Source organism: Pristis pectinata, chromosome 5 (assembly GCF_009764475.1).
Source record: "Pristis pectinata isolate sPriPec2 chromosome 5, sPriPec2.1.pri, whole genome shotgun sequence".
Lineage (NCBI taxonomy): Eukaryota > Metazoa > Chordata > Chondrichthyes > Rhinopristiformes > Pristidae > Pristis > Pristis pectinata.
The window spans coordinates 86332530-86348222 of NC_067409.1; the positions used below are offsets into that span (position 1 = coordinate 86332530).

General features: G+C 43.7%; 1 protein-coding gene across 1 annotated transcript in view; it reads left to right on the forward strand.

The window, feature by feature from the left end:
• Positions 1–15621, forward strand: part of LOC127570985 (collagen alpha-3(VI) chain-like) — an 84394-nt gene extending 68773 nt beyond the window's left edge. The window contains exons 21-27 of the mRNA XM_052016956.1: positions 2814–2864; positions 8441–8476; positions 8588–8650; positions 12900–12962; positions 14343–14375; positions 14472–14508; positions 15599–15621. Of these exons, the coding sequence (XP_051872916.1) occupies positions 2814–2864; positions 8441–8476; positions 8588–8650; positions 12900–12962; positions 14343–14375; positions 14472–14508; positions 15599–15621 (306 nt within the window). The remainder of the gene's footprint in view (positions 1–2813; positions 2865–8440; positions 8477–8587; positions 8651–12899; positions 12963–14342; positions 14376–14471; positions 14509–15598) is intronic.
• The last annotated feature ends 72 nt before the right edge of the window (positions 15622–15693 follow it).

Below are 15693 nucleotides of genomic sequence, written 5' to 3' on the forward strand. Positions count from 1 at the left end.
AGCTTCAACTGATTTTGCTTTTCCCACTTCCTGAGCAATAAGGCCAGTTATTCCTAATCACTGCTCTGGTTTGAATCAGCCAGCAGCACAAATGGTTGCATGGTTACCAACAAACCTGATCTGGATGTCTAATTTATTTACAGCATTAAAATTGTGAGCCTGGTCAGTATCTCTCACTTGCACTGTGTCTAAACCAATGAACTTGCTCTGAATAGAAGAACTGCACTTTTGGTATTGCTGATCTATGTGACACACTTAAGCTGTGCCTTAAATAGTAAACTTCATTGTTCTAAACTTCAAGGAATTCACATCAAAGCTTCCAACCTCTTTTAATAGAACAACCCTCTCATCCCAGGAATTAGCCTGATGAACTTAAGGTGGAATTAGATAAATATTTCAAAGATTGAGGTATTGAGAGTTATAGGGAATTGGCATGGATCAGCCATGATCATATTGAATGGCAGGGCAGGCTTGAGGTCTTACTCCTATTTTCTTGTGTTCTTGGTGAAATGCAATGTCTAGGCAATAGTTTCCGAACCAGTGGCCCATGGACTAAAGATCTATGTGGCCCACAAACCCATTCTCTTAACCAGTGGTCCCAATCTGCTGTGCCCACCGCTGTGAGACCCATCTAATCAGTTAATTTTCTGAGTTTAATGAATAATTTAGTTACTGTGTTTGGTAAATATTCAAGGTATCATGTTGAATTATATTTTTGCTGTGTGGAAATAATAAAGAATTTGTAAACAAGATGAGAAAACAATTGATGGCTTGCTTTACTCTTGTGACCATTAATAGGAATTAACTTACATAAAATATCCTTTTCTGTTTCATATGTTAAAGATCTGTGTTCAACTGCCTAGATCTTATTGCATGGGTCTGAATTGCATAATTCCAATTTAGACCAATGCATAAAGGTGTCACCAACCCCTTTATGGTCCTTTCTCATTCTGACACTTTCAGACTATATTTGGCTGGTCATAATGTTTCCATGTTCTCTAGCTCATTTGCTGAGTACTGAACTACAAACATCCCCATGTTAAAACTAATCAAAAGCAATACAAATTTGGAGTGCTGACATCCACATCCAATTCTCCAGTAAATGAATATTAAAAAAACTGCAGGTTTTGGAAATCTGAAAATACTGGAAAAACTCAGCAGGTTAGGAAGCATCTGTGATAAGATAAACTCTTTTTCCAATTACCTAGTCTGTGTTCATGCCCAACAGTAATATCGCCAAATTACAAAGCAAGATGATTTCTTGGTCCCTGATTCATGAAGGATTTACATACTTGAATTATCTGATGGATAGAACAAGAACTCTGATTAAAAAAAGAAAATTTAGTTGAAAAGATACCAAGTGTCAAATTTCCGTTATAGAAAGGACAAAGTTTGACAAAAACATTTTAGGGCTCAAGAGAAAATGCCAAAGGAACCAGCAGAGTTTGGAGAAGAATCAGAAATCGAGTAATCAGGATAACCATAAAACAATATAAAGGACATGATCATATAGGTTTTGTACTTATCCATCACATTTTTATATCCATCACAGGGTGTAGCTGTTTTTAGCTATGGTATGACAATTCCAAATTCTGCAACGGCAACCAGATCCTTTTTGGTGCTATAAAATGGCATTATTTAAAACTGTAGGTCCATGTGTAAACCAATGGAATAAACTTTACTCATCAATATGAGACATTTGGAGTCTTTTGAGATATTGACATATACAAAATCTTAAAACCACTCCATTCATTTGTTGCTTTGGGCTAGATCACCTTCTAGTCTTTGGCTCCTCTCCTAAAAGGATCAGTTTCTCTCTATTTACCTTATTTAAACCCGTCATGATCTATCCCTCCTCAGTCAAATCTTTTCTCATCCCTAATGTTATGTCTTGATCTACATATTCCAGTACATGATGGGTTGGCTTCTCTCATTCTAGTTTCCATAAGCATAACATCTTGTAAAAACCTGTATTTCACAGGCTTCTGGTTCTTTAGTGTCTCTTTTTAAAATTCTCATTATTTCCAACTCTTCTGCATGTGCTGTCCCCTTCCAATCTTTATAATTCCTTCAGCTGAAATATCTAATACAGGTGTCTCCAGTACTGACAGTTGCATCTTTAGCTGCCAAGATCCTAAAACTCTGAATGAAAATTTAAAATAAACATCGATACTGGAAATATCAAATAAAAACAAAGATGGAAAGAGAAATAGTTCATATTTCAAGTCCAAAGCCCTTCATCAGAACTGCAGCATCAGAACTTCGCCAGAATTTGGTTTCACCCTATCAAAGATGTTCTCTTTGTTTTACCCATCCCTCTCCACCTTTTCTGATACTGAAAATAATTTTGCTTTTCATTCTCCTAATTCTGACAAAGTTCTTAGACCTAAAACATTAACTATTTCTCTTGCCACAGATGCTGCCTGACCCATTAAGTATTTCCAGCATTTTCTGATTTTATTTTTAAGCTCTGGAATTTCCTCCCCAGACTTCTGCATTGCTCTACCTTCCATTCCTTCTCTGAGATGTCCATTGAAACCTGCCACATTTGGCCATCTGCAGTGAGATCTCCTTCTTAGACTTGTTATCAAGTCTTGCCAGTATGAATCTGTGAAGTTCCTTTGAATGTTTTTTCTATGGTAGGAGCACAATATAAATGCTGTTGTTGATGATTTTTCAACCATCATTGATCAGCAGTGAGGCACTTCTAGAAACCTTAAAGAATTCATTCTGTTAATGTTAAATTCCTACAAGAAATCACAACATGAAGCAATATTTGACTGCGTATGTACACTATCTTGCTGACTACACAGGGTCAAGATGGCAGTGATGGATTTGGTCCTCAAGGCTCAAAAGGAAGAAAGGTAACAATATAAATTTGTCTTGCTGATGGACATTAGTCTTGTAACAAGGAAATGAATCTTTCTTTTTCTGCCATCGTGTCTTAGCATCCATGGCTGTAACTTGTGAATTATTATTGTGAAAGATGGGACATGATTTTTATCTACTGTATTAGTTCCCACCAACAATCTTGCATGTAGTTTCGGCCATTTTTCCAATTTAACTTCTGTAGTCATGGTGAAGTGAGAAATATTATTAGTGCATAAACGTTTTGCTCCAAAATTAATAAAAATGCAATAATGTAGCAGCTGCTACCTCGATGCGAAAGTAAGACACTAGTCGATGAGCTGCAGAACAAAAATTGATTTATTTTCCCGCCTTGCGCTGGCCTTTTAAGAGGAACGGTTCCCGCCCACTCAAAACAGAAATGACGTATGCACTACGTCATCAAACTTTTCCCGTGCATGGGTTCTCCCCGTTGCTCGGGGAAGACGAAGACCCAGCGCCATCTTGGGCCTTGCCGCTCCGACAACGTGCGACCCGACCGCTGAGCCATTTTGCTTGCTCGGATGGTGAGTCACTACACCAACCCCTCCCCCCCCAGAACCAGTGATACGGTCCCCAAGGTTCGCGGGCTGTGTGAGTCATTGCTTAGGAGGTCGGCCTCTGCGTCGCGGTGTTGGGACCTCGACCGGTTGTTGTAGATCTAAATGGGCCAGTTTGAGGCGGTCCGTCGTGAAGACTTCTTCCTTGCCCCCAATGTCCAAAATAAAGGTGGACCCATTATTCCTGATGACCTGGAATGGGCCCTCGTATGGTTGTTGCAACGGTGCCTGGGGAGTGCCCCTGTGAACGAAAATGAACTTACAGTCTCGTAGTTCCTTGGGCTCACAGGATGGGGCTTGACCATGCCACGAAGTGGAAATCAGTGCCAAGCTGCCGAGCCTCTCGCGCAGTCTTTCCAGGACTGCCACAGGTTGTTCCTCTTGGCCCCGAAGGGTGGGTATGAACTCCCCTGGGACGACTGGGGCGCACTGTACACAAGTTCAGCTGATGGGGGCAGTGCGTATGCCGAGCAGGACCCAAGGTAGTTCGTCCACCCAGTTAGGACCTATCAGGAGGGTCAGGAGGGCAAACAAGGCTGATTTCAGATGGCGGTGGAAACGTTCCACCAACCTGTTTGATTGAGGGTGGTAGGCCGTGGTGGTGTGCAGCTGTGTCCCTAGCATGTGCGCTAATGCAGACCATAGGCTGGAGGTAAACTGGGCGCCCCTGTCTGAAGTGATGTGGGCTGGAACACCAAAACGTGAGATCCAAGTTGTGAGCAGTGCCCGGGCGCAGGAATCAGTCCTGATGTCAGATAGAGGGGTTGCCTCTGGCCACCTCGTGAACCGGTCCACCATGGTAAGGAGGTACCGGGCTCCTCTTGAAACTGGCAGAGGACCAGAGGACCAACGAGGTCGACGTGGATGTGGTCGAACCTTCTATGGGTCGACTCGAAATGCTGTGGTGGGACCTTGGTGTGTCGTTGGATTTTTGATGTCTGGCAGTGCGGACAAATCCTGGCCCACTCACTGACCTGTTTGCACAGGCCGTGCCAGACGAACTTGCTGGCGACCAGTTGGACAGTTGATCTGATGGACGGGTGCGCCAACCAGTGTACCGAGTCGAAAACGCGTTTCTGCAAGGCTGCAGGAACTATAGGGCGTGGTTGACCTGTTGCAACATCGCAAAGGAGGGTCTGCTGACCTGGACCGACTAAGAAATCTTGGAGCTGCAGGCCCAAGACTGCGGTTCTGTAGCTGGGCAGCTCGTCGTCGGCTTGCTGTGCGTCAGCCAGGGCCGTGTAGTCAACACCCAGGGACAGGCTGTGGATAGTCTGTCTGGAAAGCGCATCAGCAACAACATTGTCCTTTCCGGAGACATGTTGGATATCCATTGTGAATTCAGAAATGTAGGACAAATGTCACTGCTGACGAGCTGACCAGCCTTCTAAAAAGTACCGGAAATGCCGGACCACCAGGTACAGCACTAGAAGTTCCCGATCAAAAGCACTGTATTTCAGCTTAGGTGATCTAAGGTGCCTGCTGAAAAATGCCAAGTATTGCCAACGGCCTTTGATTAGTTGTTCCAGTACTCCACCAACCGCGGTGTTGGATGCGTCCACCGTGAGGGCGGTTGGGACGTCTGTCCTAGGGTGTACTAGCTTCGCGGCATCTGCCAGGGCGTCCTTGGCCTTAACGAAGGCAACCGCGGCCTCGTTGTTCCAGGCGACATCCTTGCCCTTGCCAGACATCAGCGAGAACAAAGGGCGCAGGATACGGGCTGCTGCAGGGATGAACCGATGGTAAAAGTTGACAATCCCCAGGAATTCTTGCAGGCCTTTGACCATGTTGGGACGGGCAAAATGGAGGATAGTGTCTACCTTGGCGGGTAGGGGTGTTGCTCCCTCGCTGGTGATTCTGTGGCCGAGGAAGTCAATAGGGTCGAGGCCGAATTGGCACTTGGCCAGGTTGATCGTGAGGCCGAAATCACTGAGACGGGAGTACAGTTGGCGGAGGTGGGAAAGGTGTTCTTGGCAGTCACGGCTGGGGATTAGTATGTTATCTAAGTAAATGAACACGAAGTCCAGGTCGCAGCCTACCGCGTCCATCAGCCGCTGGAAGGTCTGCGCGGCGTTCTTAAGGCAGAATGGCATTCAAAGGAATTCAAAGAGGCCGAATGGAATGATAAGCGCAATTTTGGGGACGTCGTCAGGGTGGACCGTCATTTGGTGGTATCTCCGGATGAAGTCCACCTTGGAGAAGATGTGGGCCCCGTGTAGGTTGGCCGCGAAGTCCTGGATGTGAGGGATGGGGTAGCGGTCTGGGGTGGTGGCATCATTCAGCCTGCGGTAGTCGCCGCAGGGCCTCCACCCACCGGTGGCTTTGGGGACCATGTACAGGGGGAGGCCCAGGGGTTGTCTGACCTGCAAACGATCCCCAGCTCCTCCATGCGGCAGAACTCTTCCTTTGCCAGGCGGAGCTTGTCTGGAGGTGGTCGTCATGCTTGGGAATGAAGGGGTGGCCCTGTGATAATGATGTGATGCCGCACCCCATGTTTGGGCATCGAATTTGTAAACAGGTGCCAAAACTGATGGGAACTCGGCTAGGAGATTGGTGAACTCGTTGCCAGCCAGGGAAATGGAGTCCAGGCGCAGGGCTGGTAGGCTGGCTTCTCCCAGGGAGTAGGTTTGGAAAGTTCTGGAGTGCACTAGCTGCTTCCCTCGCAGGTCAGTTAACAGGCTGTGGGCCTGAAGGAAATCGGCTCCCAGGAGTGGCTGGGCGACGGCGGCAAGGGTAAAGTTCCAGGTAAAATGGCTGTCGCTGAGTTGTAATTGAACTGTATGGGTACCGAAAGTCCGTATCGTTGTGCTGTTTGCGGCTTTGAGTGCGGGACCTGTTGCCTGCTACAAGTGTCGCAGCTGGTCAGGGGCAAAACACTGACCTCTGCTCCAGCATCGACAAGGAAACGACGCCCAGACTGCTTGTCCCAAACGAATAGGAGGCTGTGTTGGTAGCCAGCCGCCGTAGCCATCAGTGGTGACTGGCCCTGGCGTTTCCCCGAAACTTGCAGGGTGGGTGGCATCGACGGGCCTCCACGCCCCACCTCTGATGGTAGAAACACAGCTGGTCGCCAGTGTAGTCGTCTGTGTTTCTGGGGTGTGGTCGCTTGGTTGCTGGGACTGGTTTAGGTAGGCGTTGGGTCCATGGTCTGGCAATTTGACCGACAGACAACCCGCTCTCGCATTTGGCCTTCCACATGACATCAGCCCGGGTGGCTACCTCACGTGGGTTGCTGAACTTGGTGTCGGCCAACAGCAGGTGAATGTCGTCGGCTAGTTGTTCGAGGAAGGCCTGTTCGAACATCAGGCAGGTCTTGTGTCCCTCAGGCAAGGCCAGCATCTCGTTCATCAGGGCCCATGGGGATCTGTCCCTCAGGCTGTCGAGATGAAGCAGGCAGGTGGCGCGCTCACGGCGGGAGAGGCCGAAGGTCCGAACAAGGAGGTCTTTGAAAGCCGGGTACTTGCCTTCCTCCGGAGGAGACTGGATGAAGTTTCCGACCTGGGTGGCTGTCTCCTGGTCCAGAGAGCTGACCACATGGTAGTACTTTGTGGAGTCAGAGGTGATCTGTCGAAGTTGGAATTGTGCTTCAGCCTGGTCGAACCAGATGCTGAGCCGGTGTCCAAAAGGTGGGCAGCTTGAGTGCCACTGCGTTGGCTGCTGCATTGTCATCCATTGTGTGGGTCCAAAATCCATTTGGACCCTCAGGGTCACCAATATAGCGGCTGCTACCGCGATGTGAAAGTAAGACACTAGTCAATGAGTTGCAGAACAAAAACTGATTTATTTTCCCACCTTGCACGGGCCTTTTAAGAGGAACGGTTCCCGCCCACCGAAAACGGAAATGACATATGCGCTACGTCATCAAACTTTTCCCGCGCGCGTTCTCCCCGTCGCTCGGGGAAGACGAAGGCCCAGCGCCATCTTGGGCCTCGCCTCTCCGACAACGCGCGACCCGACCGCCGAGCCGGTTCGCTTTCTCGAACGGTGAGTCGCTACAATAATACCAAATCTACATTAGAAATCCACTCACAAAATAATGGTGGCAGCAATCACATAACTAACACATTACTAATTAACACATTATTATATACATGAGATTAAAGATGATAAAAGATCTATCAATAACAAATGCATTTTCTTTTCTGCAAAGATTTTATGCTCATAACCAGAACCACACAAAATAGCTCAATATATTTCCTTCTTCATCCATGAAAAGAATTTGCAAATTTGGTTGCCTAGAATTTTAATGTAACAATGGTATCCACTAATTTTAACTGATAATTCCATTATTTCAATCAGAAAGGTCATGACATAGGTTTTTGTCAAATATTTGATGCTAGATGATTACAATTTTAACCGTTCTGGGATTTTCCCCATGTCTTTATTATATACTGTAAATGTGAAATATAGGCAAAATGTCCCTTATATTTTACCCTTATTCTGATTTCCGGCAATAGATTTTCTAGCTACTTTGAATGGAGAAAATATTAATGTGATTCCAGTAATCCCTTCTTTTCAAGAGGCATGGAAACTATCTCTGAGATGGTTTTGGTCAGTTTCCTACCTAACTGCAGGATGCAGTGACTTTAATTGTTGGGCTTCATTAGCATGCCTCTGACAGACATCTTGGTTTGGAAGTAGGCAAGCGTCTGGAACAGCAGTTATTCGTTTGCATTCAGTAAGTTTGGAGAAGGTCTTTCTAGGGTGGGAAGTGTGGGATGGGTAAGTCTGAAGATTTCTAGATGGGAAGTATACACCTGAACCATTAGACACAAAGGAAAACAATTGACCTTAAGGACTACTTTAACTTCCACTCCTGCTTCACCAGAATGTTTTAGAACAACAGAGGAAAAACTGCATTAACCCAGCTTGTAATTGTGGTTGATCTGCTTAATATAAATACAAAAATATGTTCCATTCTCTAGCCCTGTATTGCCATATTTCTATACAGAAATATGAATATAATATAAACTTATTATTTTATTATCCTGTAGGGAGAAAGAGGGCCCCAGGGAATCATTGGCAGTAAGGTATATTTAATATTTTTTATATTGCTTGGAGCAAATGTACTTTTATTTCTTACCTTTCGATTATTTATTACTGAAGATGACTTCTTTGTGCCACATTTATCGTTGTTTTAGGGAGAAAGTGGAAAAACAGGTGAAAATGGAGAACAAGGACCTAAAGGAATGAAAGGGAACAGGGTAGGAACTTCACTGAAAAACATTAAATTCTTAAACCATATTTGATGTTTTAACTTATGAATTATTGCTGTGTTTAATAAAAAGATTGCTATTTATGGTTGATAACCTATTAATGTAAAATTTATTAGATTATTACAGTTTAATTGGAGGTAACAATGAAATCTAAGCAAACTGAAACATATGGGGTGTTATTAAAAATGCTCAGAAGGAAATCAGTTATGAAAATGATCCAGACTTTGGCTATCCAGCTCATTGTAACTGTCTGATTGAAAGGTTATTCTCTCTTTCCTTGGCTCCTCATTCTTCTCTGGGCTCCTGGTTGTGTGGCATTGTAGAAATCTTGCTTTAGCCATGGGACCTCCAGAAGTCTCGAAGATTTTGGTGTCTGGACAATTGATGCTCTAGAAAGCCTTGCTTGAAGCCTTCCAGGAGCAACACCAAGCGGAAAGGGCAGAGGAGGTGCATGTCTGCATTAAAGATAAACCCCATTACACCCCTTCCCCCTCTCTGTATGTATGGCCAAGGTGTGCCTCATTGCAGATTCACATGAGATCTCCACTCTACTGGCTCTACATTAAGAAGGGTGATAAGATGGGCAATGGTGAGTCACCTGGACACCACTTTGGGATTATATTAACAAATGATCAACCTCTCAAAATCTAAACCCTCCCAGTTAATCTTGCGGTCACCCTGATTGAACTTTAGGTTATAATCTCATCAGCAGGCGGCTGTATTTAAAAACAAGATAAAAGAGAATAACTTACCGACCAAGCAAGCAGGCTAGATTAGTTATCCAGTCACAGAATACCGTGTCTCTTAATGGACCTTTCAGTGGCACAATAAACTGGCAACCAGCCAACTTCATGCCTTGATGAGCCTTATATCAAATACCTTGTGCCCGACTCCATACCCATAGAGTTATACAGCATGAAAACAGGCCCTTTGCCCCAATGAGACCATGCTGACCATCAAGCACCCAGTTACACTAATTATATGCTAATTCCATTTTTATTCTCCCCTCATTTCCATCAGCTGCCCCCCAGATTCTACCACTCACTTGCATACATATACAGTGGTCAATTAACCTACCGACCCACACATCTTTGGGATGTGGGAGGAAACTAGAGCACCCAGAGGAAACCCAGGTGGTCACAGAGAGAACATATAAATTTCACACACCCAGCACCAGAGATCAGGATTGAACCCAGGCCTCTGGCACTGTGAGTCAGCAGCTGTACTTGCTGTGGTACTGTGTAGCCTGGAGCTGTACCACTGTCACATACAATTAGCAGAAATCAGTAACATTCTTTCCCTCATCTCTGCTGCATAAGAAGTGAAATATACTTACTAGCCACACATTGCAGCCACCAACTGTTCAGCTCCTCTCTGTTCATCCTTTCTAACTCATTGACATAGCCTTACTTACCAGGCATGAAGAATGACCACAGCATCTTTGGCCAGAGCAATGCATGTCCTGCTCCAGCCTCTTTTGCCTATGCTCCAATGTCCTAGTCAGGCAGGCACTTCTGAAATGATTTCATTCTACATAGGATAACAGCATGGTATAAGGGATATGCACCATCTTGGTATTGGTATTGGTTTATCATTGTCACTTGCACTGAGATACAGTGAAAAACTTGTCTTGCATACCATTCATATAGATCAATTCATTACACAGTGCATTGAGGTAGTACAGAGTGCATTGAGGTAGTACAGGGTAAAAACAATAACAGAATACGGAGTAAAGTGTCACAGCTACAGGGAAGTGTATTGCAGGTAGACAGTAAGGTGCAAGGTCAAACAAGATAGATTGTGAGGTCAAGAGTTGATCTCATCGTATAAGGGAACCATTCAATAGTCTTATCACAGTGGGATAGAAGTTGTCCTTGAGCCTGGTGATATGTGCCCTCAGGCTCCTGTATCTTCTGCCTGATGGGAGAAGGGAGAATGACTTGGGTGCGTGGGGTCTTTGATTATGCTGGCTGCTCCACCAAGGCAGCGAGGTATAGACAGAGTCCATATAGGGGAGGCAGGTTTCCGTGATGTGCTGGGGGCTGTGTCTACAACTCTCTGCAGTTTCTTATGATAATACAAAAATTATAGCATCAAGCATTTTCAAATCTGGGGCCCCTCCTGGGATAGTGGAACCACATGCAAATTAGTAAATAATTCTAAGTTAACGTTTCACATGACTCATCAGGAGCCTATAGAATACATTATCAGTGAGGAATACATTATTTAAAGTGGAACAGCTACTGGAGACAGCATAATGCAATACGGTGTTTTGAGCATGTTACATTGACTTTGTTTGGTGGCCTGGAACACTAACATGTTGTTGGGCAATACAACAAAGATTGCTGACGGGGAGGGTAGGTATATGGTGTGGGTTGACAGAGGCAGATGTTGGATTCAACTGTGAGAAGTGGATGTTGATGGCCATGTGACAGGTCACTGGATGGAACTGAGATAACATGTGGTAGATGTGCAGCTGAGTGACGGAAGCAGTAGGTTATAAAGTCATTGTTATACAGCATGGAAACTGGTCCATGCTGACCAAGATACCCCATTCAAGCTAGTCCCATTTACCAGCATTTGGCCCATAACCTTCTAAATCTTTCCAATCCATGTACCTGTCCAACTGTCTTTTAAAAGTTGTTACTGTACCTGCCTCAAGCACTTCCTCTGGCAGCTCAATCCACACAGATACCACCCTTTTGCGTAAAAAAAAAGTTGCCCCTCAAGTTCCTATTAAAACTTTCCCCTCTCATCTTAAACCTATGCCCTCTAGTTCTTGATTCCCTAGCCCTGAGAAATGACTGAGTGCATTCTGTCTATGCCCCTCATTGTTGAAGGTGGGATGAGGGTTGCAAGGATGGAAACTGGGGTTCAAGTCCCTGCTTAGTGGGTAGTTCATTGGGAGTATGGGTTTGGGGACAGGGTGAGGGATTTTCGAGGGTCAGACTGGAGATGGGAAGAAGAAATATGTAGTAAGGTTCTGAGAACAGCATGTAAATACTTAAAGGAGTCAAAGAGGATCTACCTGGGTCAGGTTCCAGCAGCTCTATGAAACATAGTTGTTCTGGAAATGCTCAACAGAAGGCACTCTTCAGAACAAGGTGACCTAATTACCCAAGCAGCTCCCCAAAGGAAATATCATCAGATGCACAAGGGCAATCTGTAACTGAAGCCACCAGTCCATTTTCTGGAATGGCAAGGTTCAAGCCAGAAATGGCTACAACCTCTTTTCACTTGGGAAATAAGCAATTTTCAGATATGTAGCACTGAGGAACAGCTGAATGTGGCTGAATTTCTAAGGCCAATTGTTTCCAAACAAATCCAAGCCAGCGGTCCTTCCCCTTGGACTGAACTTCCTTATTTCAACACTACTCTTCATTTTAATGCCATTCACCTCTCCCAGTCCCAGTGCACATTATCTTTATTTTCTAATGCTGCTTCCTGTTGCACATTCACTTGCCAAATTTGCTTAAATCTCATCCAGAACATATTGGGGACCTTGGTCAAAGCCCTTTTGAAATGCAAGTCATCCATCCTGTTTACCTTGTCCCACCCATCCTGGAATTTTTACCAATGCCCAGGAATGGAGCTATATTTTCTGAACCATTTCTCCAGCCAGGCATCCCACTGTTTTATTTTGCTGATCCAGTGTCAATTAGTGTGTAAGATTGGGATAATGCGGAGATTACTACTTAAGAATTCTTCCACTTCCTCACTGGCTGCTAAAATATTATGCAAAGAACCTCAACCCCTCACAAAACTGTTTAGTGACATCCTTTCCTCTAGAGTAATGAAAGCAATACATGTGACACTCATATCACTAAATTCCCTAACTACTGAATCCCCTTTGACCACTCCTTTCCTCACTTTTGCCTGAAAATGTGCAAAACACTGCCTTCACCTAAGGAATTGACACCATCAGTAATATTAGCAGCCCCCCCCCCACCCCCATAGTATTCCTGCACTTGCCTGCTTCTTCCTCCTATGATGGATGCTCATCATTCTCCTGATCCCTGGAATGCAGCCAATTCCTGCAATATGGACACTATGGAACATTCAGGTTCCCACAGTGAATCCAGTTACAGCTCAAGCTCACAAACCCTGAGGTAGGCTTTGAGCAACTGGAGGTATTTCCTTTGTGAATTGTTATCCAGGGTGTGAAGTATGAAACTGGTGCTAATCAACCATTGATAAGATTACCCCTAAAATACTGTGATGTGCTCATTCTTTTTAGGGTCATGCTGGTGATCCTGGTGATCTTGGTGAGCCAGGAGGGATGGGAATTCCTGGACAAAAGGTAAGGTGGTGAGATATTTGATAATTTAATTTCAAGTTATCAATATACTAGTTCTCAATGGACAGATATTCACACAATCCAAAATTTCACACAATTGATATGGTGTCTTCTGCAGTCAGTTGGTACAAAGTTCATACTATTTTTCTCAAGGATTATGCAGCTGAATTACCTGCACGTCAGTTATGTGCTTTACAATGACATTTCAAATAATCAGTTAACAGCAATCAGTGAACAATTAAATTTTAAAATTTGGTGCCTTCAGCTGCCCAGGTCCCATAATATCCATTTCCCTTACTAAATTTGTCTATCTTAGTCCTCTGCTTAAGAGCTTCCTTACAACCACCAATTTAATAAGCTTTTGCTCATTCCTTTTTCTAATCCTTGCCTTAGTTTGTTCTCCATTTTTTCCCACTATCTGTGAATCATGAAAGCACTGTAATAGGCTAGAGTTACAGCAAAGCTATACCAATGGCAACCATAATATATATCCTAGGATATATATTATATTCAGATTGTGATACAGTGATCCTGATGGAGATATAAATAGTGGTCAGGTGACTCTGACTGTGACATTGTCAACGGTGAAGACATTCCTCCAGTTATCAAAGGGTTGCTGGAATTTAGGGTATCAGATACCATCTCCAGCACAGAGTGGGGAAAACAGGAAAAAAATATAATCAACAATATGTGGTCAATTTAAAGGAAAACAGAGTTATTTCATCTAATAATGCCTGTCTGTTCCTCACTACCTAGAAATAAGAGGTATTTATAGGGAAAGTATCCATTACATATTTAGAGATGTCCCAGGCACAGTTGTCACCCAGGAGCTGTACAGAGTTAATGCACATATAGTATATAAAATAATTGGAAAGCATAGGGCAAAAGCAATCTGAACCAACATAGGCATTGCCTCAATTACTTCATCAGCTCAGAGAAATCTTAGGAAACTTTATCACTGGTCCCCAAAAGCAACAAATAAGAACACAGAATATCCATTTCCATTTCCATATTTTCACTGTTGAATTATGGTTGCTTTTTTATGTTTCATTTCCTTGGTCATAAAAACACAAAATCCAGAGTTTTCCTTAGATATCTGTCTGCCTAGTTACCTGCATAAATCTGCATTTGTATCTTGCATCAGTCCAGCTCTTTTCATAGAATCATTAAAAGTTACAGCACATAATATTTTTCTCACGGATGAACACCCAGGTTGCCTTTCTAATGAAACAATCTAAATACCATGAATTTTGCTTTAGTTGTTCAGAAATTTTAAATTTTCACAGATGACTGATATTAATTAGATCTCCACGTTGTAGTTCTGTAAAATATAGGTGGATTATCAGGTATTACACTAAAACTCTTTCTTTTTATTCATTCTAGGGCCCCAAAGGACCACCAGGTGGAACAATCACGGTTGGTAACCATATGTATAAACAGTTGTGTTGACATTAATTGATATATTTTGCTTAATATTTTTATAGTGTATTAAATTTCATGATTTCCTTACAGCCATGTGATCTCATAAAGACCGTGCGAGCAAGCTGCCGTAAGTATCTTTTTTAAAAGCTACAAACATGTTGGTCCAGTTACATATGCTCTTAAGAGCAGTTGGCTATCCAACCAACAGATTTTGTGGAAATGTTGCAATGTGGAGGCTATCTTGAAGCAATGGGATGGAATTTCAAATGCTTTGGAAAACATGCACTAATTTAGGGTTCATGGAGGACCTCCATCAGTTTGTCGCAGAACCTCATGCACACAGATATCGTGTGCACAACTCATGCAATGATTTGTGCATTTAATTAGTGTCAATCATGCTGAGTTTGACAGCAGCCCACACTCACAGGGAGTGATTTCAGGAACCCTATGTTCCCACTGAAAATGACCACTGGCTGAAGTCAAGCCTGTGCTTCCTAAAGAGGAGGTGCTTTCTGCTTTTAACCATTGCTGGAATTCACTGCACTGGTTATACAGCAATCAGAGTAACTGAAGCACATCAGATCTAGGAGAAGATGCCCTGTTCTTCAAAAGCCCTGCGGGTAAGTTCAGCATCAGGAGTCCTGCTCTCTCAAAGTGCAGGAAGCCTGCAGTTCTGGAGATGGAACAATTTCCAGGCACTCGTGCTGAGGAAAGAACCTTAACAGCTTGCACCAGGTTCAACCCAGAACAGGAATTATATGCCCATTTCATGTGAATGGAGAGGCAAGGTTTAGTTAACTTACAGTTTTTGGATTTCTATGAGTCTAAAACTTGAGGGCATAGGTTTAAGATGAGGGGAAAGATTTAAATGGGAAGCTGAGAGGCTGGTTTATCACACCGAGGGTGGTGGGTATATGGAATGAGCTGCCAGAGGAAGTGGTAGAGACAGATACAATTACAACATTTAAAAGACATTTGTGCAGGTTCATGGATAGGAAAGGTTTAGAGGGATATGGGCCAAATGCAGGCGAATGGGACTAACTCAGGAAGACACCTTGGTCGGCATAGATGAGTTGGGCTGAAGGGCCCCTTTCCATGCTGTGTAACTCTGTCTCTCATATTAGTTAATGAATGAAGATGAATGAAAGTTTAATCATGTGCCTTTAATTTTGCTTCCTCTGTTCTATTAATTTTTTTCATTACTTTGTTCCCTCTAGCTTGTTGTTCAGCAAGTAAGTAAACTTCATTGATTATTATCGCAACCATGGATTAAATGTATTATTTAAATGATGTTCTTGTGGACTCATTGCTT